Source organism: Rana temporaria, chromosome 4, assembly GCF_905171775.1.
Source record: "Rana temporaria chromosome 4, aRanTem1.1, whole genome shotgun sequence".
In the NCBI taxonomy this organism is placed as follows: Eukaryota; Metazoa; Chordata; class Amphibia; order Anura; family Ranidae; genus Rana; species Rana temporaria.
Genome location: NC_053492.1, coordinates 277,759,820 through 277,785,512, shown reverse-complemented (window position 1 = coordinate 277,785,512; position 25,693 = coordinate 277,759,820). Strand labels below are relative to the sequence as shown.

Below are 25,693 nucleotides of genomic sequence, written 5' to 3'. Positions count from 1 at the left end.
AGCGTAGCGCTCATTTGTCCATTGTGTTAATTATTTTATCAACTTTATTTACTTGTTAGGACTCTTAAACAAGCGGTCTTCCCAGCGGAATCCGCTTTTCTCAAAGGCGGGTCGCTCCGCTGATCCCTGCTGAGCAGGTGGATGACAGGTCAGTTTCTGCTCACTGCGCTGAGACAGACCTGTCAGGGCCCCGCTCTCTTCTATGGGGAGATCGGATGAAAACAGATCTCCTATCCGTTTTTTTTTTTCATCTGATCCAATCTGCCAGACGGATGGAAAATGGGGTCACCATCCATCTGGATTTCACAAACGGGATTGGATCGCATAGCAGTGGGCGTCAGCGGACATATTATGGCTGACATCCGCTGCCCCATAGAGGTGAATGGAGTGTCCTCCTAAAAAAAACTGACAGGCGGACCTGATCGGAAAGCTCATGTGAAAGGGGCCTAAGGTTGCTTTACCTGACATCATCTGCAGATGAATGAATAGAAAGATACAAACAATATGTTAAATTGTATCTTTTTATACTCTCAGTCTGCAGTTCAGACAGTTTCTTTTGTTTTTGACAGCTAGAACTACTGCTATAGTGTAATGCTGAATTTGATTAATCATAGCTGCCAATTATGATATACTTGGAGAGGGGGGTCCTAGAAGCGGTGCAAATATGACATTTGTACAATTTATGTCATTTGTATGGTCGTGTAGCCCACTCACATTCTGCAACTGGTTAAACTCATAACCCACCTATGTTTATATTATCTTGAGAGACTAATGCCCCGTACACACGATTGGAATTTCCGATGGAATAAGTCAGATGGACTTTTTCCATCGGATTTCCCGATCATGTGTAGCCCCATCTGAGTTTTTTCATCGGAAATTCCTATTAATTCCATCGAACTTTAGATATAGAACATGTTCTATATTTTTCCGATGGCATTCCGTCGGAATTCCGATGTGATTTGGCCGGGTAAAAGCCCGATCGTGTGTACGCGGCATTAGGGCTTATTTACACTCATAATTCTCTTTTTAGAGGGTATTTACATGGTGGCTGGGAGGCAATATGTCGCTTCCTCACCACCTATTTTAATCCTGTAAAGCCTACACCACCGCGCTGCGACTGCATGCATATCATGTCCATTTACTTGAATGGGTTGAGTTTGGTGGACAGAGGGTATGATTTTTGCTGAGGCTGCAAAGTAAAGAATGATGGCCACAGAATGTATACAACCCACTCCAAACACTGTGTTAGATTAAGGGGGACAGTAAAACCATGTTTCAACTGCCCATTTTTAACCCCCCCCCCCCTCCCTATCACAAGTGTAAACTAGGCTTAAATGTGTGTATGTCACTCTACAACAGTAATGGTAGTAGAGCTATATGGGACGTATGAGTTAAAATATTGGCCTCATTCACAGTGTTACTAAACCCACAACAGTAAAATCAGTGTGTAAATCATTATGTAACCTAAGGGGCAGTGGCGTAGCGTGTGTTGACAGCACCCGGGGCAAGGCAAGTAATTTTGCGCCCCCTAACCTTCCCTTCCTACAATAATACTTTTAGCACTTCCTGAGTCCCTTTCCCTTCCTACAATACACTACACTGTCCACTACACTACCCACAACATTACCCCATACACAAACTACACTACCCCATACACCCACCACCACACTACCCCTTACACACACCACCACACTACCCCCTACACACACCACTACACTACCCCCTACACACACACACCACTACACTATTCACTACACTATACATTACCTACTACACTTTACAAACCACTACACTACCCACACACCACTACACTACCCACACACCACTACACTATATACACCACTACACTATATACACCACTACACTATATACACCACTACACTATATACACCACTACACTATACACTACCCACCACACACACACACACACACACACACTACACTACATTACACTATACTGTACTACACCACTACACATTATACTGACTTACTAGCTGCTTCCTCTTCCCAGACCGTGTCCACTCCCGTGGCCAGCCTGAGTATTACCATGGCGGCCGGAGCACAGGGACACAGGAAATTAAAATTAGGACAGAGCTGGGGGTGACACACACTGGCGCAGGAATTCGCCCCCCCCCCCCAAATGTTGCGCCCGGGCCACAGCCCTCTCGCACCCCCACGCCATGCCATTGCTAAGGGGTTAATCTTCCACATTGTGTAAAAAGGCTGTTTTATACTGTCTTCTCTGATCCTCCCCTCCCTCCACTGTCCCCACTCCTCCACAACCCATCTCCTGATAAGACAGAACCTTTTGCTAGAGTTTTTACTCGGGAGGGTGCCAATCAGCAGACAGAGGGTCAGGGGTTCTGCAGCCTCATAGGATAGCCAGAGTGGAATGGAATCTCCTCCTACAAGCTTTAACGAGACACTGATAAAAGTCACAAGACTGCTATATACTGCTGATGAAAAAAAGTATTTAGCAGTTTATATTTGCTAAACTAATTGATTTCCCAAGTTCTGTTTAATGTGGGAGACCAGATATAGTGAATGCAGGTTCTGGGTTTAGTAATACTTTAAAGTATAACTAAAGGCAAAACGTTTTTTTTTAGTTTTGGATAAAGGGGAGATGGATTAGAATGCCATTTTCTGCAGCTTTTTTTGTCTTCAGATTTACCAAAAACCATATAATATGAGGTCAATCCTTAAGGCCGGGTTCGCCGGGTTTGGTTAAACCGCATCCAATTTGCATAACATTATAAAATACATTGATTTCAATGAGGCTGGTTCACATATGTGTGATGCATTCGCACTGCGCATTGCCGAAAAAACGCGTACGTTTTCTTGGCATTGTGGTGCGGCTCAGGTGCAAATTCAGGCCCATTATCTTCTATGGGCACGCATCTGATTCGCAGATGTGTTAATTTCTCTTCAGGATTTCTCTCATTCTACTCAATACACTTCCCCCCTCCCCCTCCCCTCTCCCAGGTCTCAAAATTTGCAGCTAAAACGGAGATGATCTGCTGAACAGTTCTCTTATCTCTCTGCAGTTCGCACCGCACAAGTGTAAATCCGGCCTAAGCGTTTCAATTTGTATGCAATGAGGCAGGCCCTTGCACTACATGGTTTTGGTAAATCTGAAGACAAAAATCTGCAGACAATCTAATAGTGTGTATGGGGTCTTAGGCTCCGTACACACGGTCGGACCAAACCGATAAGACTGGCCCGTCGGACCGTTTTCATCGGTTCACCTCTGAAGTGGCCGTACGGCCTGATATGTGTACACACCATCAGTCCAAAATCCGATCGGGTCAGAACGCGGTGACATCAAACACACGACGTGCTGAATAAAACGAAGTTCAATGCTTCCAAGCATGCGTCGACTTGATTCTGAGCATGCGTGGGTTTTGAACCAATGCTTTTCTGTACTAACCATCGGTTTGGTCCGATGGGGCAGCGGTCCATCGGTTTGGTTTTGAAGCATGTTTAGAAATTTTGGACCAAATGAAACCAGACGGATAGCCTATACACACGGTTGGTTTGGTCCGATGAAAATTAACTTGGGTTCATTCTCATGGGACAAACCGACCGTGTGTAGGGGGCCTAAGGCTCCATTTATACTTTTACAACTTTGGATAGGTGCAACTTTGGCTTTGACCAATGATCGTGGACAACTGTTGCGCAACTGCCGCATGTATAACATTCAGGTGCCACTGTGTTGGTTTTGGGAGTTGCAGTCTATAGCATGAAAGTCGCATGAAAGTCAAACTAAAGTAGTGCAGGAACCCTTTTAATGTCGCTGTGATTTTAAGTCGCACATATTTGAACGCTTGTCATTGAAAAACATAAGGTCCGACAAGTGTGAATGAAGCCTAAAAGTGGGAGCCCCGCCGATCATTAGAAGTGACTTTTTACAGAACAGTATGCGGCAATTTGTACCTTACCTTCAACGAGACAGTCGGCTTGCTATTTTTATAGTTTTGCAGAACGGTTTAGTTAAATTTTAAACACCTGTCTGCAATGAATGTAAACATCCAATTAGTAGAAAAGACAGAGGAAACTGGAAAATGAACACAGCAGGTTGAGTGATTTCCCAAAACATATGCTGTGTGCTTTAGGAAGTGCACTTCAAATAACAGGCAAATAGTTATATTTAGGCATTTCGCTGTCATTGTAATACTTTTTTTTCTTTCTTTCTGGCTGCAAATATTTCTAGATTAAAAACCGGAGAAAGCGCAAGAGATTGAAACCTAACTAGTGTGAGACCTTGAGGCTTTTCATCTTTAATAAACAGAAGGCATCTAGCTGAATTGGTTCCAGTAATAATTTATTACCTTGAGATTTTTAGAAGTGCTAACGAGTCGTTCTGAGAAACTAATGAAGCTTGCTTTTGGATTTCACTCTCCTGGCTCGGTGTTGTTAATATTCTGCAAATGGTATCACTTTTTAGTCCAACCAATTCGAAATGATTGGCCTTACTTTAAAATGAGAAGAGCTGTTCTTTTTCCACTCATTGATTTGTTTAAGAAATCTTCCTGCCCTAACAGTTTTACATGAGTTAATCTAATATAAAGGAAAAAATACTAAAAGTGTTACTAAACCCACAACAGTAGAATCAGTCTGTATATTCAGTAAAGCAGCCCTCACATTTTCCACTCGCATTTTGCAAGTGGACAATGAGGGCTGGCAAGCTTAGGCTGCCTGGGGAGGGGGAGGGGGGTAGCACCGCCAGCAGGTGGGTTTAATGGGAGTATGTCTCCAAGCCATCACTCCAGGGGAAGAGAGTGTGGAGGAAATGGAGCGCTGACCGGACCATAGAGCGGGAATAGCCTGCTACATTAGAATTGCCTCCGCTCGCGGTCTCGCACAGCCCCACCTCCTTTGACAGACAGTACGCCGGTCCAATGCTGGGATGTGTTCTGTCCGGTCAGGAGGTGGGGCTATCCCTGCTCTGTGATCCGGTCGGCAATCCCTTTCCTCCACTCTCTTCCCCTGTGATGATCCGGCCGCCCTCTCTCTTTCTCAGGACAGGTCACGCTCCAGTGGGGCTGCAGTGGTGGACGCAGGTGGGGCTGCAGTGGTGCATGGGCACAGGTGAGGCTGCAATAATGGGCACAGGTAAAGCTGCAATGGTAGCCACAGTTCACACTGCATTGATGGGCACAGGCAAGGTTGCATTGGTGGGCGCCGGTCACGCTGCATTGATAAGCACTGACGAGGCTGCATTGATGGGCAAAGGTGAGGGTGCATTGATGGGCAAAGGTGAGGGTGCAACGATAGGCAATGATAAAGTTGTTGTTAATATTTATTTTTGTAACTTAATTCTGCACACAACATTTAAGTGTAATTTCATTAGATAATTTATGAGGGTGTGTTTAGGGGCGGTGCAGAGTAGTGATTGCGTGAGACAACTGGTGACAAGTAACCCTTAAGGCTCAGGACTTGAAATTTTGAGCCCTGCAGTGAAACATGCTTGTCATACACATACTGTGAAACCAAACCATCTCCTGATAGAACAGAGCCTTGGGGGGAAACTGCACATGCTCAGTTTGGTGTGTATTGCTAGAGTGTTTTTATTTTTTATTTTGCTTGCGAGAGTTCATGTGATCAGCACAGGGCAAATCGGCACTGTCCAGACAGAAGGTCAGGAGTCCTGCAGCCTCATAGGACAATCAGGGGAGAATGAAAACTCCTCTTACGAGAAGCTCTGCAGGACACTGATCGAAGTCACAAGACGGCTCAAACTGCTGATGAGAACAGATCTTTAGCAGTTTATATTTACCAAAATTATGCATTCTCATGTTCTGTGTAATGTGGGAGACCAGATATAGTGAATGCAGGGTCCTGGGACACTGGGACAGGGGCACTTTAAAAAAAAAAAATGTTATTGTTAATTTTCCATATTTTTTTTTTTTGACACTTTAAAACAAATAAAAAAAATAATTGATCACTTTTATTCCTATGTAAACATCCATTGTAATAGGAATATGACACAACAGGACCTCTTTACAGTGAGGTATGGGGTCAATAAGACCCCACATCTCACCACTAGGCTGGGAAGCCTAAGAAAAAAAAGATCACTGCTTCACAGCCAAAGCGGACGTGACATCATAACATCGCGCCCGGCCTCCGACGATCATAGAGACTCCGGCGACCATCCGGTCCGCCGAAAATCTCTCTGATCATCATCCGGTGCCGGCGGATCCATTCTCTGACTCACCAATCGCAGCAGTGAGTCGGGAGAAGCACCGGAGGGAGGGGGGATTGTCCCCTTCCGCTGCCCGTAAGAATGATCAAGCGGTGGAACAGCCGCTATGATCATTCTTCTGGTGTAGGGAAACGCCGGCTGAAATCGGCAATATCTGGATGATGCCTGTAGCTGCAGGCATCATTCAGATATACCACCACAAATTCCAGTACGTTATATGACGTACCTTGGGCGCCAAGTGGTTAATATCACTTAAATTCAACACTAAATTCATTAATAAATCATTAAATGCAGGGCTTTTTTAGCAGGGAGTAGTTGCCAGTACTCAACCCTCCCCTGGGTCCCTTGGAGTAGTGAAGTGAGGCGCATAGTACCAGGGCGCAGGAGTGTGCACTGCGCAGGGCGCAGGGCTCAGGAGTGTGCACTGCGCAGGGCTCAGAAGTGTGTGCACGCCGCAGGGCTCAGGAGTGCGCAGGGCTCAGTTTTTATTCCGCTGTCGGCAGGGAAACCCATTGACTGCTAATGACTTGTCAGTTGTTAAGGACGCTGCGGCCGTTTTCCCGGCCCCACCCATTAACAACCAGCTTACACTGTACCCTGATTAGGCAAAGCTGTGCAGCGCGCAATGCATTGCAGGGTGTTTGGTGGTGCAAACACCTTACAAATTCGGGTGTTCAGCGAACGTTCTAACAGGCAAATGTACGGCCAACAGTTGAACAGGCAAATGTTCGACCCAAACTCGTGCTCCGGCCGAACCGTTCGCCCAACTCCAATAACAATCACAAATACAAACTATATAATGCAAACTAATGCATTAAAGCAGTCACTAACTGTATGTTTTAGTTTAATATGGTAAATATTGTTTTTGCATTTCTGGATTCTTATGGTCAGAAATAACTAAGGTGTTTGCATTTGTTCTAAGAAATATTACCCTGGGTTTGGAAATGGACATTTTACTATATGATGATCTTTTGTACCTTCTTTTCCAGCCTATTTGAGAACAGAGTCAAAGAGCAAACAATCAGGCAATTAATGCAATAGTATTCTTCATCTTCAATGAAAGCTAATGACAGAGTGGAAAAATATTTGAATGCCATAACTACATTATTGAGTATAGCATAAGAGAATATATGAGAGTTAACCAGAGTTCTCTGACAGCGGCTGATCTTTGACCACATTAATACAGCAGCCAGACATCATAAAGTCATTTTGATGAGAAGTGCTGTAACATCCTGAACATCTAGATGACTCTGGCATTGAAACTTTATGGCCACGTTCTCTGCACTGAAAAATGCAAGAAAATAAGCAGTTTTTTGTCGGCTGTATGTTCACTGAAATCAATGGGTGAATAAACATTTTTTTGCAGGAAGATAATCGCATAAAGATATACAATTTAAGTGTTTAAGGAATTCGACGGTGACATTTTTCAAGCCTGGGTAGTAGAATTAGAAGAAAATCCGTAGCAAAGTCATTTGTGTCAGGATCCTCGGAGGAACGAACAGAGCTGAGGAGCTTCTCGTGGAATTGACTGTGTACCACAGTGACAGGTGAATACTAATTAAACTGCTACTTGGCCACCACGAAGCAGTGAGAACCAGGGGCTGCTACAACATTGTCATCTAGTGACATATATCTGTGCTGTCTGAAAAATGACACCTCAATGATGTCCTGTGCTAATGGTTACTGAGAAAAAAAAAATTGGTATTGGATTATTGGAAAGAGGTTATCTATGTGGATCCCTGCTGTGTGCATGATACCAAGATCAGTTAATGTGTGTTATGAATCAGGGGATTGAAGTTATTTGTGCAGTGTTGTATGACCGTTTTATTGAAACTGTTATAAACATTCAACTGAAATTGGAAAATATTATTTTTCTTATGAAAACCGACATCAGGATTAACCACTTGCTTACTGGGCACATATACCCCCCTCCTGCCCAGGTGAAATGTCAGCTTCCCGCACTGCGTCGCTTTAACTGACAATTGCGCGGTTGTGCGACGTGGCTCCCAAACAAAATTGACGTCCTTTTTTCCCCACAAGTAGAGCTTTCTTTTGGTGGTATTTGATCGCCTGTGCGGTTTTTATTTTTTGCGCTATAAGCAAAAAAGAGCGTAAATTTTGAAAAAAAATACAATATTTTTTACTTGTTGCTATAATAAATAGCCCAATTTAAAAAATAAAATAAAAAATCTCAGTTTAGGCCGATACATATTCTACATATTTTTGGTAAAAAATAATCACAATAAGCGACTGGTTTGCGCAAAAGTTATAGTGCCTACAAAATAGGAGACAGAATTGTTTTTTATTTTTTTTATTTTTTTTTTTTTTTACTAGTAATGGCGGCGATCTGCGATTTTTATTGGGACGGCGACATTATGGCGGACACATCGGACACATTTTTGGCGCCATTCACATTTATACTGCGATCAGTGCTATAAATATGCACTAATTACTGTATAAATGTGACTGGCATTGAAGGGGTTAACACTAGGGGGTGAGCAAGGGGTTAAATATGTTCCCTGTATAGTGTTCTAACTGTAGGCGGAGAGGGGTGACTGGGGGAGGTGACCGATCTGTGTCCCTATGTACAAGAGACACAGATCTGTCTCCTCTCCAGAGACAGGACGCTGTCTCTGTGTGAGCCGGCAATGAGAGATGATCTCAAATGTTTACATTTGAGATCATCTCTCATTGGCCGCACAGATCGCATAGCAAACGGCCACTCTGATTGGCCATTCGCCGCGATCTGTGATTGGCTGTGTCCAAGGGGCGGACGTCAATTGACGTCCAGTTGGATTTTCAGGTCCGCGCTGTAGCCCTCATTCGGCTATAGCACGGGCCTCAGGTGGTTAAGGAGTATGAATATAAAAAGTAGTGCTGAGCTGTTGATAAAATTTTACGCACAAGCAAAAAAGCAATGAGTATAAAAAAGCACAAGCATAAAAGCTGTGATAATAGGTACAAAGTGCAAAATATTGTGCAAGTGGCAAACTAAATAACGTGCCAAACAACATAGGCCCGGATTCAGAAAGGAGATACGATGGCGTATCTCTGGATACGTCGTCGTATCTCTGAGTGTTCGTGGTCGTAACTATGCAACTGATTCAGAGAATCAGTTACGCACATATTTCCCTAAGATCCGACCGGCGTAAGTGTCTTACACCGTCGTATCTTAGGCTGCATATTTACGCTGGCCGCTAGGTGGCGCTTCCATATAGTTACGAGATGAATATGCTAATTAGGTAGATACGCCGATTCAGAAACGTATGTCCGGCTGGCGCATTTTTTTACGTCGTTTACGTTAGGCTTTTTTCGGCGTAAAGTTACCCCTGCTATATGAGGCGTAGCCCATGTTAACGGCATGCGCCGTTCGTAAAATACGTCAAATACGTGGGGTCACAGTGAATTTACATAAAACAGGCCCACATCATCCCCATTTGAATTAGGCGTGCTTACGCCGACACACATACGTTACACCGCCGTAACTAAGGGCCCAAGTTCTTTCTGCATACGGAACTTGCGCCCTAAGTTACGGCGGCGTATCGTATCTGCGATACGTTACGCCCGCCAATAGATAGACAAATCTATCTGAATCCGGGCCACAGTGTCCAAATAAACCTCAAATGCTGAACAGGTATGTAACACAATGCAAAATAATCATGGAAAAAACTTTAAATAGTACAAGCACAAATAACATCTGCTCTGAAACAATCACATCTGCTGTGAAATATGTAAACAAGTATGAAATGAAATGCAAAGGTGCTTTAGGTGAACGTGGTAAATTCCAAAGTGTGATGCAATAATAAAATAAGTCCAAAATGTGCAATCGCACATAAAAAGCGATGTGTGCAAGGTGATGGCTTTTTCAGTGCCTTCTACTAAGGTGCAAATGTGCAGAGTGATGGCTCTTCGGTGCCTTCTGCTAAGGTAAATGGATGGCCCCTTACCTCACTGCTGTGAGGTTACAGTATATAAGAAAAGCCTGAGTGTATCCAGCGTAATGCAGCCTGCCTGGATAATGCCTTGGGTAATCCCTGGTTGTGGGGAGCGGCTGTTACGTCCGTGGTGTAAGGGGTCTCCGGATGCCGTGCATATATGATGGCAGGGAAGGTTAAAGGAATCTTAGGATAGTGTAGTATGTTTTAACTACAATTGTGTTTTATTGCACAAAAAGTTAACAAGGTACTCACATTCAAACAGTAAACAAAATGTGTATCCACGAGTGCCTAGCTCGCCTGCGTCGCTTCCGGTTGCCTCTACGTAGAGCAATACATGCCAAACTGAGTACGTGGAGCTTGTCTCCTAGTCTCTGTACTATCCAGTGATGGTTTGAGGACTCTGAAAGAAGGGGAGGAACAGAGGAGACCAGATCAAACAGCCTTTTTACACAATGCAGAACATTACCCCCTTAGGTTCCACATCAAGTATAACAAGCATGCTTGACTGTATCTACTGACTGATTTTACTGTTGAGAGTTTAGTAACACTTTTAACCGTTGGAAAGTATCTCACCGAACAGGATACTTTTATTTTTTTGCAGAGGATGCCTAACTTGTTTTTTAGTACAGAGTTTTTCCTCACGCACAGTATTTTATTTTATTTTTTTACCTAGGCACATACATCTGTAGCGTTTTCTTATCTCTTTCCAAAGTTCTAAGTACCGTGTGTTTCTGCTGCTCTGTTCTTCTGTTATCAGCATGATAAGTTCTGACAAGTTCTCTGACAACTGAGAGAAAACCAGGCTGAAATTTGTGTCAGGGTGGGTGCTATAAATAGATTGGCAGAGAGCTGGTCTATTCACAGCACATTCCTTCCTTCATCTGTCTATGTGGAGTGGGAGGTGTGCCTTTCCTCCAATCAGCTGTCACACAGTGTATGCCAAAACTCCACTCCCAGTGCTGAACAGGAAGAAATAAATCTCTATTACCATGTGCCCTTTGTAAAGCATATATAAAGCTGAAGAGAGCATATATACCGTATTTATCGGGGTATTGCGCGCTCCGGCGTATAGCGTGCACCCCTAAAGTGGACCCGCATTCCGGTAAAAAAAAGATTTTAGTACTTACAGTTTTGGTGTCTTGTGCGGCGGCCTCGTCGGGTCCGGCGTCCGTCTGCGGCTTCGGGGGTGTCCTCCTCGCCGGGTCCGGCGTCCTTCTGCGGTGTCCTCCCCGCTCGATCGCCGCTTCCCGCGCTGAGTTTGAACCACTGTGCCGGCATATACCGAGCGCAGTACACTTGGGTATAGTCGGGCAGGCTCGGCTCCTCTCGCGGTCACGTCCGGTGCGTCCTGTACGTCCAGGACGTGACCACGAGAGGAGCCGAGCCTGCCCGACTATACCAGAGTGTACTGCGCTCGGTATATACCGGCGCAGTGGTTCAAACTCGGCGCGGGTATCGGCGTATATCGCCGGACCCACGATTTTGCCCTGTATACGCCGATAAATACGGTACATGTAAAACTTAGGGAGATTTGTTTAATCTCTGTGTATCATCTGAGGCTGTTTATTTAACTGGGTATATGTGAGGGTTTACATCCACTTTAACTTGCATGTCTTGTTTACCAATTGTATGTCCTATATTCGTTTTTTAAAGTTATCCTTTAAGCATGCAGTTCGAAATTCCTCAAAGACATCCCACATTCTATGTTTTAATATTTTACGAAGCTATTTGTAAAAAATGTTTTTCAGTATGATGCTTTTATAAAAGGAAACGGTGCATGTGCTGTGTCATTTGGCCCCCTGTATAACCTTAAAAACCTGGCTGATACTGCCTGGCTATGCCCTCCCCCTTGTAAACTGACCACATTTTTTATGGCTGCTGAGCCCTGACCCCATGGTCAGTTTTTGTGCCTCTGTGATCCACAGCCCTGCTCTGTCCTTGTCTGTCCTCCACCCCCCCCCCCAACCCCTGCCTGTCTGCTCGTGTCAGTCCCCGCCTCCTCCCTTTCTGCTGCTCTTATAACTCTTATATTTATACCATCCCTACCATGTATAATGCTATGTGTCCCAGTGCCTGTGCTGTATAAAAACAGTGGTGATTTCTACCTCCTCTCAGAGCGTTTCTAGGTACCTGCTCCCCCCTCCCCCTCTCAAAAAACACCTTTCAAATTATGTAGAGGGGGAGGTGGACTTAAATTTGAACTTCCTCTTTAACATCCTTTACCCTATTTAACACAAATAACAAGGCTTATTTGACCATCAAAATTGGGAATGGACTTGGCAAAATTAAGAAATATTATGTCACAGAAACCTGTTGGGATGATACTGTTTTGTCTTTTTTGGCTTAAGAAGTGGAAAGATAAGATATATGTCCAAAGTAATACAATTCTTAGTTTGCTATTTGTCTAGCTAGGTATTGACCTGTACTATGTACGGTACCTTAGGTTTGTATCAATGTCCCTATAGACTTCATTAAAACTGACTGGTATAAAAATGAGGTCTCCTGCGTATGTGTTTTGAGAATCTCTTCACTGCAGCAAAGTATAGTGATACAGAATATCATTTATGATGGAACTCTATAGTGGGTATAGTTGAGTAGGAAAAATAAAGAAATCTATTGATGTCAGATTCCCAATAAAATACAGTATTATTGCAATTTAACTTAGAATAACAAGTATGCAATACGATATTGATTTTTTTTTTTTCAGATACACAGAGATGATGCTCTCACTTAAGAATGTTATGATGGCAGTTGTAGAGACATTGGTCAATAAATTTGAAGAGGACCAAGCCAAAAACCGAGAAATGCAGAAAAGGGCACTACATGAACAGTCCAGCTGTAGATACACTGATAATTGTTCCGACAGTGATTCGTCTTTCAATCAGGTATGTGTACGTGTGTTGCATTGCAAAAGAAACGAAAAATGGTCTGGTGCTACCCATGACAAAACTCCATTCCTAAAATGCATACAAAAAAACAACATTTTGCCTGTAGGTCTTTGAATGAGAAGAGCTATGTGAGGCCAATAATGGTAAATATAAAGAGTAATCCTATTGTCACAATTTATTGTAGACGTACACCATTGTATATTGGCTACATAGACATAATTGCCAACCAACTTGAGAACAGCATAACCGTAATGGAAATGATTCACATGTTGGCAAATATTGATCTAAAACAATATACAAGCATCTGTGACTCATAACTTGATGTGTTTCGCATACCTCAATGTCCATCCTCATGTATGGCATTTAAATATAAAAATATTTATGAAAGGACATATCATGGTCTCCCAAGATACACCTTCCCTCTGCTACAAATTCTTCCTTGCCTGCTTCTCACAGTTGAGATGGAGAGCATTCCTATAATCTTGGTAGCAGCAAATTGACCCAGTGGACTTAATGTGCAGACTCTCTGTGAGCACTTCCAGACCAATCAGATTTTCTGTCTCAAGGATCAGTCCTGCTTCAACGTCACTGGCTTTGATGACTTGGTTGTTAAAACTCAAGTCCTGAGATATCAGGTTTTCTCTGTTATTCCCACGCTGCTTAAAGCTAGGAAATCAACCTCTTGCAAAGTCTATTGCTGCTCTTGAGAAGGATTACTTCCCAAATTTCACCCTAGAGGATACTCTGTGGGATGCATCCTGTTCTAGCTCCAGTCTAGGCTGGTGCGACATTTGGCCTTGAGCAACCTGAAGGGCCAAATTCTCTTTTTGAAACTGCTGGCCACTCATTTCCTGACAAAAACCTTTGTTCAGGGGTTGGCTTGCATCATTCCTCCTGTTCATTTACCAGTCTCACCTGGAGATTTTAATTTGGCTTTACAGAACGTTGCTTTTGAGCCGGTTTGGGATATTTCCTTGGCTGACGTTACTCGTAAGGTAGTTTTTTTCTTATGGATACCACATCAGCAAGACGGGTCTTAGAACTGGCGGCCTCATATACAAAAACCCTTCCTCGTTCTTCATTAAAACAAGGTGATTGTGAAGCCCCGGGCCTCATTTCTTCCCAGGGTGGTTTCCTCTTTCAACCTTCATCAGTAAATGTTCTTTTTTCTGTTTGTGCTGCTCCCAAAGCACCCAAAAAAGATCTCTATACATTGTTTAGATGTAGTATGTGTGGTGGGAGCTTATCTATCACCCACTGCATCATTCTGAACCTAAGGTTCTCTGTTTTTCTTGCCTGCAGATGTCCTGCATTTAAATTACTCATCTCTAAGTGGATTAGGTATGTTTTCTCCATGCTTCAGAGAAATCTGGAGGTGTATAATGTTTATCTATGTGTATAGGCACAGTCTGGATATTAGTATTTTGGAATACCACTATCTATGCAATCCACCACTTGAAATATCTGGCCATCATACATATAGAGGACCTCTATGTTTGGGTCCTTTTCTACCTTTTCTTCATTTTGGGCTGTAGTCTCTAGGGCATCTCTCTTCCATTCCTGGAAAATATACTGCATCACTTTGTGACTATACCATGTTTTTATAATGTCACCCTGCGGTTCCCTGAAGAAGCAATCTATCACAAAAAGTGCCAGAACCTCTTCTTACATCCTACAGCTGCAGAGCCTTACCATACCGAAGATATGCAAATTGTATTAGTATGACTTATAGACATCTGGTTCTGGCCTGATAGAAGTGAAATATAAAGTGTGAGATCCATGCTCTATCTAGAGTAATTTTGTATACACCTTTGGTGGTTGTTTAAGATAATTTTATTATTCTATACACAATAAAATGTAATTGTCATTCAAAACTCTGCAGTTGTGGTTCTATTTCTGAGAATGTAACATCATTAAAAATCCCATCCTTTTCTTCTTTTTGTGTTTTATATTGTTATTTGGGCATGTAATGCTATTTGTACCAAACTACATCCTTGTGAGATTACATTGTATAATTGTTTTTCCACTTTCAGTCCTCCAGCACCTCCCACAGCTATGGTTATAACTGGGCAGTAATACTGTCCCGCACATTTTTGATAAACCTCAGCCCTGGTTCACACTGGGTACGATTTGGAATGATTTGAGATGCGATTTGACATGTCAAATCGCATCTCAAATCGGCGGCAATTATCGGCAATGGCACTGTCCTAATCAGTGCGACGGCGCATCTGCGATTTCAAAAAGTAGTTCCTGTACTACTTTCTGCGATTTCGGGCCGCGATTTACATTAAATTGCGGCCGAAATCGCGGCAAAATCGCGCATTTTACCGCGATTTTGAATTCGCAGCAGTGTGAACCTAGGCTAAAGGAAATTTACAATCCGAGTGTAACGTGTATGGTCAGTTTCTGTTCTTGAAGTAACTTGCACCCATCTGCAGCAGCCATGACACAGCCATGTTAAGAAAGTTGGGCTCAGTGGGTAGGGGACAGCTTTGTGTACATGGGAGTGTGGCTTTACTATTGCTACCAGGGACTGATGTGGAGCATCTGTGGAACAGTGCTCACAATAATAAAGTAAGCGTTTTATAAGGCCCCGTACACACGACCAAACATGTATGCTGAAACTGGTCCGCGGGTTTCAGCATACATGTTCGGTCGTGTGTAGGCGCGAGCGGGCCGAATTCCAGCAAACATTTGCCCGCCGGGCCTTTTCCCAGCGGGCAAATATTCCTGGATGTGTTTTAAAACCGTCCGCTGGAATCCTGCCCGCTCGGACATGTACGGTCGTCAGTACAGACCTACCGTACATGTCCGAGCGCCCGCCGTCCCTCGCATGCGTCGAATGACTTTGACGCATGCGTGGAAGCCTTTAAATGGCAGGCCCGCCCACGTCGCCGCGTCATCGTCGCAGCGACGACGCGGACACGCCCCGCGTAGTGTTTACGCGCGGACTTCTGTACGATGGTTAGTACAACCATCGTACAGAAGCCCTCTGGCAGGCATGTATGGTGAAAACGGTCCGACGGACCGGTTTCACCGTACATGTTTGCTCGTGAGTACCCGGCCTAAGATTCTTCATTCCTGTGTCTGTAGCTGCAGCAATCTTGTGTATTGAGAACCTAAGTTGGAAGTCCCTTCAATTTCTTACATAAGGGTGGAATTGTTGGAGGACCCGACGACTGGAATGAAGAAATTCTGCACTACTTTGTATATTACCTTAAATATTACACATGGCAATATTTCAAGGTATTTAGCGTCTGTATGTTTTATTTTTTTATTTATTTATGTACTTATTTTATTGTTGCAGAGTTACACATTTATGAACCAGGAACAACTGCAGCTTATTGCTGAACAGTTAGATCCAAGTCAGCCTGAGGAGGTACGTACAATTTAACAACTTGCTGTTTAAAGATGGTGTCGCATGGCCCCTGCCATTATTCAGGAAGTGTTTGTAGACAGAGACGTTGATTAGCTGGTTCTGAGTAACCAGCTTCAAAGCGCCAGCAAACCTCTTATGTGAGATTTCTAAATGGTCTGTTAATAACATGTTATTATAATTATGTAGACATTATTATAAAGTAGGATTTTTTAAATAAAGCTGTAATTGTAGAGGGGCAATACTCTGCGCTGCACACAATTGAGTAACTGAATTATAAGCTGCAGTAAACCGTTCTTCAGACCTTCCCAAAATGAAACGACTGTAACACAAAATTGGTTACCTTTTAACCGCAGTAAAAATGACTAGTGTGGGCTGGATTCAGGTAGAATTAGGCAGGCGTAGCGTATCTCAGATACACTATGCCGCTGTAAGTTTGAGCAGCAAGTCCTGTATTCACATAGAACTTGCGCTGAAACTTAAGGCGGCGCAGTGTAACTGGGCCGGCGTAAGCCCGCCTAATTCAAAATAGGCTGGTTGGGGGCGTGTTCTATGTAAAATACTACTGACCCCATGTATTTGACGTTTTTAATGAACGACGCATGCGGCGTCCATGGACCTATCCCAGTGCGCATGCTCCAAATGCCGTCGGCAAATGGTCATGCTTTCGACGTGAACGTAAATTACGGCCAGCCCCATTCATGGACGAGTTACGCAAACAATGTAAAATTTTTAAATTTCGACGCGGGAATGACGGCCATACATAACATTGGCTGCGCCATGTATTTGGTGGAATAACTTTACGCCTGAAAACCCCTTACGTAAACGGCGTATCTTTACTGCGACGGCCGGGCATACGTTCGTGAATCGGCGTATCTAGCGGATTTACATATTCTAGGCGTAAACCTAGCGGCCAGCGTAAATATGCAGTTAAGATATGATGGCGTAGGAAACTTATGCCGGTCAGATCGTAGCAACATTTAAGCGTATCTCAGTTTGAGCATACGCTTAAAGTTGCCACGGCGGGGATTCGGACTTACGACGGCGTATCTACTGATACGCCCGTTGTAAATCTATGTGAATCTATACATTTTTATCAATGTATGTAAATATTGCTGTTCTTTCTCTATTTGTCAACTTTGGTGCTTTGGATTAATTTAGGCAGTCCTACAAGTTTTTCTTATTTAATTACTTTACATATTAAGTATCTACCTGTTGTTTCTAAATGTATTTATATGTCGTAGGAGCATCACATAACAACTGCAAATATTATACTAAAGATACATGGTATAGTGTTCTTATGGAATTAAATTCTTGTTTAAATAATTTTTGAGGTTGGTGGTGTAGATTAGTGGTTGTCAACTGGAAAACTACTTCTAGACAGCTGTATAGCAGTAGTGCATTTTCACACCTCAACACCCAAATATTTTGGTCATGCTGCATTTTCAGCCTATCACAATGCACACTGAAGTTGGAGTACAATTAACCCCAACATTGGTGTCTGAGGATGCAATAATAAGCCCCAATATTGGTGTCCGTGCACCCAATAATAACCTTCAACATTGGTGTGAGTGGATGCAATAATAACCCCCCTACATAGACCTCAGTGCATGTAATAATAACCCCCCCAGCATTGGTATCAGTAGACACAATAATAATCTCCAGCATCAGTGGACACCGAGTATTGTTGTCAGTGAAGACCGTAATAGCCCCCATCACTAGTGTTAGTGATTGCAATAATAGCCTCCAGCCCTGGGGTCAGTGGACGCAATAATGGCCTTGAACATTGGTGTAAGTGAATGCAATAATATCCCCCCAACACTAGTATTAGTACTATCTTTGGTAGTCACTGGTAGTCAAATTTAAGCCCCTCTGCATTGATGGGCAGTGGCAGTGGAAATTAACCCCCTTTACATAAGTATGCAGTGGCAGTGAAAGTTAATAACACAAACTCCCCTTCAGTGGTGGTCTATGATAGTTAAATTTAACCCCCACCTACATTGATAGTCCCTAGACATTAGAGTTAATCCCCCTTCCCTCCACCAGCATTGCTGGTCAAGGCAGTGTAAGCTAACCCGCCTGCTCCCAGGCATTGGTGGACATGGCATTGAAAGTTAACATCACCATTATGCCCTTCCATTGTTGGTCACTTATACATCACACGCTGTTACGCTGCTCCCTTTCCGGAGGCTGGGACTTTAATTGTACTTTGGATGGAGATGACTCTCCCCACAATACAGTCTCTGTTATGCCCCGTACACACGATCTGGCTTTTGCCCGGCCAAACTCACATCGGAATTTTGACGGAATTCCATCGGAGTAAAAGAGAACATGTTCTCTATCTAATAAAAGAAAAGGGGTTCCCCTGGGTGGACTTTTAAGGTACTAATAGTATTCCAAAATATAGTTTTATTCACAGTTGCACATATTTATCAAAAAAAATTAAATATTGAATTAAAATATACATTTCCAATGATTGTCGCCATATAAGTAAATACATGAGGAACCTTCTTTTTACCACTGACGCGTTTCGGGATTAACCTTCTTTAGGGGTGTGTAGAGAAGGACAATAAGTTCATCTAAGCATAACAATACATAAAGTTAATTACATGCGTTTAGAACATTATTAAATATATACAAAAAGTTTTCTTTATATGTGATGTATATACATGTAATCATTCACTTGCGTATTATAAAGGATGATGAATATTTCATTGGATACATTTTTTTTTTTTAAAGAATTGAAAATATAAACAGCACGCTGGGTTCAATCAATGAGGTTGCCAGTCAAACAAGGAATGGGTATCAGGATATACAATTAATGCAGGTTTGAGACAGACATTTATAAGGAACAGGTGTTCATCCCAGTAGGGAGAAATTATTTCAAAGACCGAGAAGCCGGTGGATCAGCCAGAAGAGATATACTGGGACTGGGATGGAGGTCCCTAAAAAATATAAGATAACAAATACAAATAATAGATTGTACCCCAATAGGGATAAATGGTATATATTATATAGAAAGAGTAATGATTTGCTACAATAACAGTTTGAATGTTAATAAAGGATAATGAAATGTTTTATATATGTATAAACACCTGTTCCTAATAAATGTCCGTCTCAAACTTGCATTAAATGTATATCCTGATACCCATTTCTTGTTTGACTAGCAACCTCATTGATTGAACCCAGCGTGCTGTTTATATTTTCAATTATTTTTAAACAATCATATCCAATGAAATATTCATCATCCTTTATAATACGTAAGTGAATGATTACATGTATATACATCACATATAAAGAAAATTATTTTTATATATTTAATAAAGTTCTAAACGCATGTAATTAACTTTATGTATTTTTATGCTTAGATGAACTAATTGTCCTTCTATACACACCCCTGAAGAAGGTTACCCCGAAACGAGGAACCCCGAAGGTTCCTCATGTATTTACTCATATGGTGACAATCATTGGAACTGTATATTTTAATTCAATATTTAATTTTTTTTTAAACATATGTGCAACTGTGAATAAAACAATTTTTTTACTCTCAATATCCTGTATATTTTGGAATACTATTAGTGCCTTTAAAGTCCACCCAGGGGAACCCCCTTTTTCTTTTCTCGTATACACTGGATGTGGTACAAGCATACATTTGCCATTCACCCCCCTTTCTTTATGTTTTCTATCTAAATTCTGATGGAATTCCTTGGAATATCCAATGCAAAATTCTCAGATGGGGCATACACACGGTCGGAATTTCCGATGGAAAAAGTCTGTCAGACTTTTTCCATCGCAAATTTTGATTGTGTGTACGGGGCTTAAGTCAGTGCTGTTGCTGAAACTCAAAGAGTTATGGCACCCTTCTGCCACTCTGCTTTGTACATGGTATCCAACAACTTGCTGGCTGCATGTGGAGGGCCAGTGGGACCCATGTTCAGCACCAGGGATGTAAATCCTGAATTCATCTAATCATGCTCATTAAAGGAAAGGTCTATTGGGAGAGATTACTTAATCTGCCTGTATTGCTCTAGGAACCAGTGTGATTTTTACCTTACTTTATTAAATGACACGTGTGAAATAAGAAGAGCCTGATTAGATGTTTGAGATAACAGATTCCTTGATAAATAAAGTCTGTTGCTTTCTCACTGTTCTGTTATCAGACACCTGTCAAATAACCTCTCTGAGGTTATTGGGAGTCAGAAGAGGTAAATCTGTTCTCATGGTTGCTTTACAAGTTACCATTATAGGACACATTCATATGGGTGATGAGTCCTCGGTAGATTGATTCTGCTCACTGTCCATCATTTTCACATGGATTAATGCAAGTGTGATATGTTTTATTCATCTCAATGAGGAATGTATATTTTAGTCTCACACACTTAAGATAATCACTCTTGAAATCACTGGAAGTCCAAAGATTGACAGCAATATGTCTGCGTAATTGTAAATGACAGGTAAAACACTATCATGCTCTTTGTGTAAATAACAATTTTTTTCCTGATAGATAATAAAGAAGCCTGTCAAACATGTGCTGCTATATAAATGCAGAGGTGGTTCATCACTCAATGACTCCATAGCACCTTTGGCACTTGGAACTAGGTGTCCCTTAAATACATGTTTAGATCTACAAATTCCCAACCCACTATTATTTTCTAACTTTGACGGCTGACATTGCTCAATGGACCTCCATTAATCTCTTTGTTCAACAAAGATACCTTTGTCAGCAAATCAGGACACGTCGCAATAGAACTCTGTACAATTCTGTGATAATCATAGGTTCCTGGGGAGCCCAACAGGTTTCATCCTAGGAATCCATATAATGACAAATGCATAATGTAAGACCGCTGTATTTGGAGTGCACCAATGTGCAAACCATGCACATTGTGTCCTGGAGAAATGTCCACGTTATTATAGAGAGATTGAATGCTTCACAGAACAATAAGCTTCGCATTACATTTCAAACTAAGATAGAAGTCAGGTACCTTGGGAGGAATTTTTCAAAGCTGGAGCACCCAAAATCTGGAGCAAAGAAAAGTATACCACTCTATAAATCAATTTATCCCCGTTGCTTCTGTCCCAACAAACCAAGAGGGTGCTGGCTGTGCTCAATTAGCATGGGATGAAAGAAAAATCCTGGATCGCCGCACTCCTCAAAAAACGATGTCTTTATTCAAAACATGAAAAAACAACAAAATTTCATATGGAAAAAAATCTGGAGCAACTGTGAATGGCAACCAATCATTCATTGTCAAAGCTTAACTTGAAAAATGTTGAACCTAGAAGCTGATTGTTTACTGTGCATATCTGCTTCAGATTCTGGCTGCTCCAGTTTTAATATACACTATATTACCAAAAGTATTGGGATGTCTGTCTTTACACGCACATAAACTTTAATGGCATCCCAGTCTTGGTTCATAGGGTTCAATATTGAGTTGGCCCACTCTTTGCAGCTTTAACAGCTTCAACTGGGAAGGCTGTCCACAAGGTTTAGGAGTGTCTCTATGGAAATGTTTGGCCATTCTTCCAGAAGTGCATTTGTGAGGTCAGGCACTGATGTTGGACAATTAGGCCTGGCTCGCAATCTCCGCTCTAATTCATTCCAAAGGTGTTCTATCGGGTTGAGGTCTGAACTCAAGACTGGTCAAGTTCATACACCCCAAACGCGCTCATCCATATCTTTATGGACATTGCTTTGTGCACTGGTCCAAATCATTTGGTGGAGGGGGATTATGGTGTGGATTTGTTCTTCAGGGGTTGGGCTTGGCCCCTTAGTTCCAGGGAATGAAACTCTTAAAGCGGGAGTTCACCCAATGATGTTTTTTTTTTTTTCTCTTTTCCCCTTAGATGGATGCTCGTTTTGTCTAGGGGAATCGGCTAGTTGTTTTAAAATATGAGCCGTACTTACCGTTTTCGAGATGCATCTTCTCCGTCGTTTCCGGGTATGGGTCTTCGGGAGCGGGCGTTCCTTCTTCATTGACAGTCTTCCGAGAGGCTTCCGACGGTCGCATCCATCCCGTCACGAGTAGCCGAAAGAAGCCAAACATCGGTGCGGCTCTATACTGCGCCTGCGCACCGACGTTCGGCTTCTTTCGGAAAATCGTGACACGATGGATGCGACCGTCGAAAGCCTCTCGGAAGCCTGTCAATCAAAATAGGAACGCCCAGTCCCGCAGCCCATACCCGGAAGCGGCGGAGAAGATGCATCTCGTAAACGGTAAGTACAGCTCATATTTTTAAACAACTAGCCGATTCCCCTAGACAAAACAAGCATTCATCTAAGGGGAAAAAGTGTTATGTACGGGTGAACCCCCGCTTTAAGGCATTAGCATACCAAGACATTTTGGAAAAATTCATGACAATTTCATGATAGCCCCTTCCTGTTCCAACATAATTGCGCACCAGTGTACAAAGCAAGGTCCAAAAAAACATGGATGAGGGAGTTTGGGGTGGAGGAAATTGACTGACCTGCACAGTGTACTGACCGCAACCTAAGAGAGCACCTTTGGGATAAATTTGAGCGGAGACTGAGAGCCAGGCCTTCTCATTCAACATCAGTGCCTGACCCCAAAAATGCGTTTCTGGAAGAATGATCAAACATTCCCATAGACACGCTTCTAAACCTTGTGCACAGCCTTCCCAGAATAGTTGGAGCTGTTATCGCTGCAAAGGATGGGCCAACTCAATATTGAACCCTACAGACTAAGATTAGGATGCCATTAAAGTTCATGTGCATGTAAAGGCCGGTGTCCGAATAATTTTGGTAATGTAGTGTATATGTCTTTTTTTTTTTTTTCCCCCTGCATTCATGTAACTAAAGATCCGCATGCATATCCAGTAAGTAGATTTGATTATCCAGATGTGCATATGTAAGTAAAAACATGTCAAATAATTATTTTCAACGCTAACACACTCAGTTTATTCATTTTATAGTAACCAGGTAAAGGGGTCTTGCCGAATGGAGCATGACCCAATCCACAACCCATATAATAGTAAAATAAATGTAGCCTTATTTGGAGTCCACCTCTGTGCAAACCAGCGCTGACATACACTCTGCCCTGCAGTTATCGCTGCTTTTATGGAATGATTCCTGTTAACAGCCCCTCAATCTTTTTGCAAAATTGAATGTGCAAACATATCGAACATTCCTTCCTAATTAAAGCGGTTCTTCAGTCTAAAAAAAATTAAAATTAAAAGTCAGCAGCTACAAATACTGTAGCTGCTGACTTTAAATAAAAGGACACCCGCCTGTCCAGCTGTCCAGGGCTGTCCCCACCTGAACCGATTATTTGCCAGTCTTCAGGTCCCCGGTGCCAGCATGTTTACTATGGGAAGACGGATGTGGTTCCTTGAGCCAAGCTGCACTTTGTGAATGGTCCCGCAGCCTTCTGGGACCTGTTGCGTGTCCCAGAAGGTTGCGGGTGGAGAGGTAGGAAAACTTCCAGTGGAATCTCTGTGGGAATCTGATTAGAAGTGGGTGCGGTACCTTTCAAACCAAGCACCTGCTCCTCCCCAAAGAAAAGAAAAATGCCAAAAGTAGAAGAGGAGGCTGGAAGGAGGGCATAAAGAGGAACTGCATTAAAGTAAAAAAACATTTCTATAGCTCTTCTTCCCACTTTATCTCAAACAGTTACAGTACCTGACACCTCTTACGATTCAAAGCTCTCTTTGCGGGCACCCCTGCGCTCCTCCTTTCTTGCATTCACAGGCTTCACTGAGGGCAGTGGGAGCCATTGACTCTTGGCTGTCTCTGGAGCGTGCCGGTACGAGTGCCCCCACAGCACAAGGCTTGCTATTCGGGTACTCGGAGAAGAGGAGTGGACAGTGTCGGTGGGGGACTAAAAATAAAAAAAGGTGCATTTAATACCACTTTAAGGAAGTTCACTGATCAGAATATGTTTTTTATCTTTAAAGGTGCGGAAAGAAGCCATGCAAACCTTATGCTCTGCTCCTCCTTCTGATGTTCTGAACTGTGAATCCTGGAGCGTCCTGCATAAAAACCTCACTTTATCACTGGCGGATCCTGACTCCACATTTACTGTAAAAGCAACTATTTTTGTATTCTTTCTTTCCAAATAAGTATTCCCCTTGTCAGTATAACTAGATTTTAAACACAATTCATTAAAACATAATCAGGCACCATGTTTTTCTATTATTAATTTTTCTACTTCATTTGAACATATGAGGTCATATGTTTTTATGTTTAAGTCATATTTTTTTAAACCACATACAGCATTTTATTTTCTTGTTTTTAAAGAGTTCATTAACACAACTGAACATGTAGTGACTAGTATGTCATATTGGATCCCAGACCCAGTGTAATGCCGTGTACACACAATCGATCAAACCCATGAGAACGGTCTGATGGACCGTTTTCATCGGACCAAACCGATCGTGTGTGGGCCCCATCGGTTATTTATCCATAGGTTAAAAAAAAGCAATCTTGTTTTAAATTTAACCGATGGATACCTAACCGATTTGAAAAAAAAAACGAAAAAAATCCACGCATGCTCAGAATCAAGTCGACACATGCTTGGAAGCATTGAACTTAGTTTTTTTCAGCACGTCGTTGTGTTTTACGTCACCGCGTTCTGACACGATCGTTTTTTTTAACTGATGGTGTGTAGGCACGACTGACCATCAGTCAGCTTCATCGGTTAACTGATGAAAATGGTCCATCAGACCGTTTTCATCGGATAGACTGATCGCGTGTACAGGGCTTAAGACGGCTATGTGTGTGCAGTGGTACTCTTTTGAAGCTTTTGTAAACATTATGGTTTGTTTTAGGCAAAAAAATTCAGTGAAGTCAATTGCATGTAGTAATATTGAATTTCAGATATATTAAATCGTTATTTTGTATTTTAACCTACTGTTTTATTGGGATGATATGCTAATGTTGATGTTTTAATAATGTTTATATGGCCATATAATGACATGCTCCTGTGAGATTTAAACATCTTTAAACATTTGACAGGTGTCTGATAAGCACTTCTAGATTTATCCCAGCATTCCCTGTAAGCCATGAAAGATAATATACAAGTTACCTAGATAAACAGCTTTCTGCTAATCACAATTTTCCATCAGAGGGAGGAAGTGTAGTAGATACAAATTTGCATATTCACTGTGTGATAGGGGCGTCTGAAAAGATATCTGAATGATCTGCAAAACGCTCAGGAAATAATTTGCTGAATGTCTAGAGAGCTTTACAGGGGATAAACAAGCATTTAATAGAACCTTGAATGTCCAGGAGAACCCAATCTTTAAAGTTCATAGCAACTTCTAGGAACAAAGA

The 25,693-nt window shown here is 42.3% G+C and overlaps 1 protein-coding gene across 3 annotated transcripts in view; it reads left to right on the top strand.

Moving 5' to 3' along the window:
- TBC1D32 (TBC1 domain family member 32) overlaps positions 1-25,693 on the top strand; it is a 552,992-nt gene that overhangs the window by 42,735 nt on the left and 484,564 nt on the right. For all 3 annotated transcript variants that reach the window (XM_040350328.1, XM_040350326.1, XM_040350327.1), the window contains exons 4-6: positions 12,848-13,025; positions 16,336-16,407; positions 24,316-24,441. In XM_040350328.1, coding sequence (XP_040206262.1) covers positions 12,848-13,025; positions 16,336-16,407; positions 24,316-24,441 — 376 coding nt within the window. The remainder of the gene's footprint in view (positions 1-12,847; positions 13,026-16,335; positions 16,408-24,315; positions 24,442-25,693) is intronic.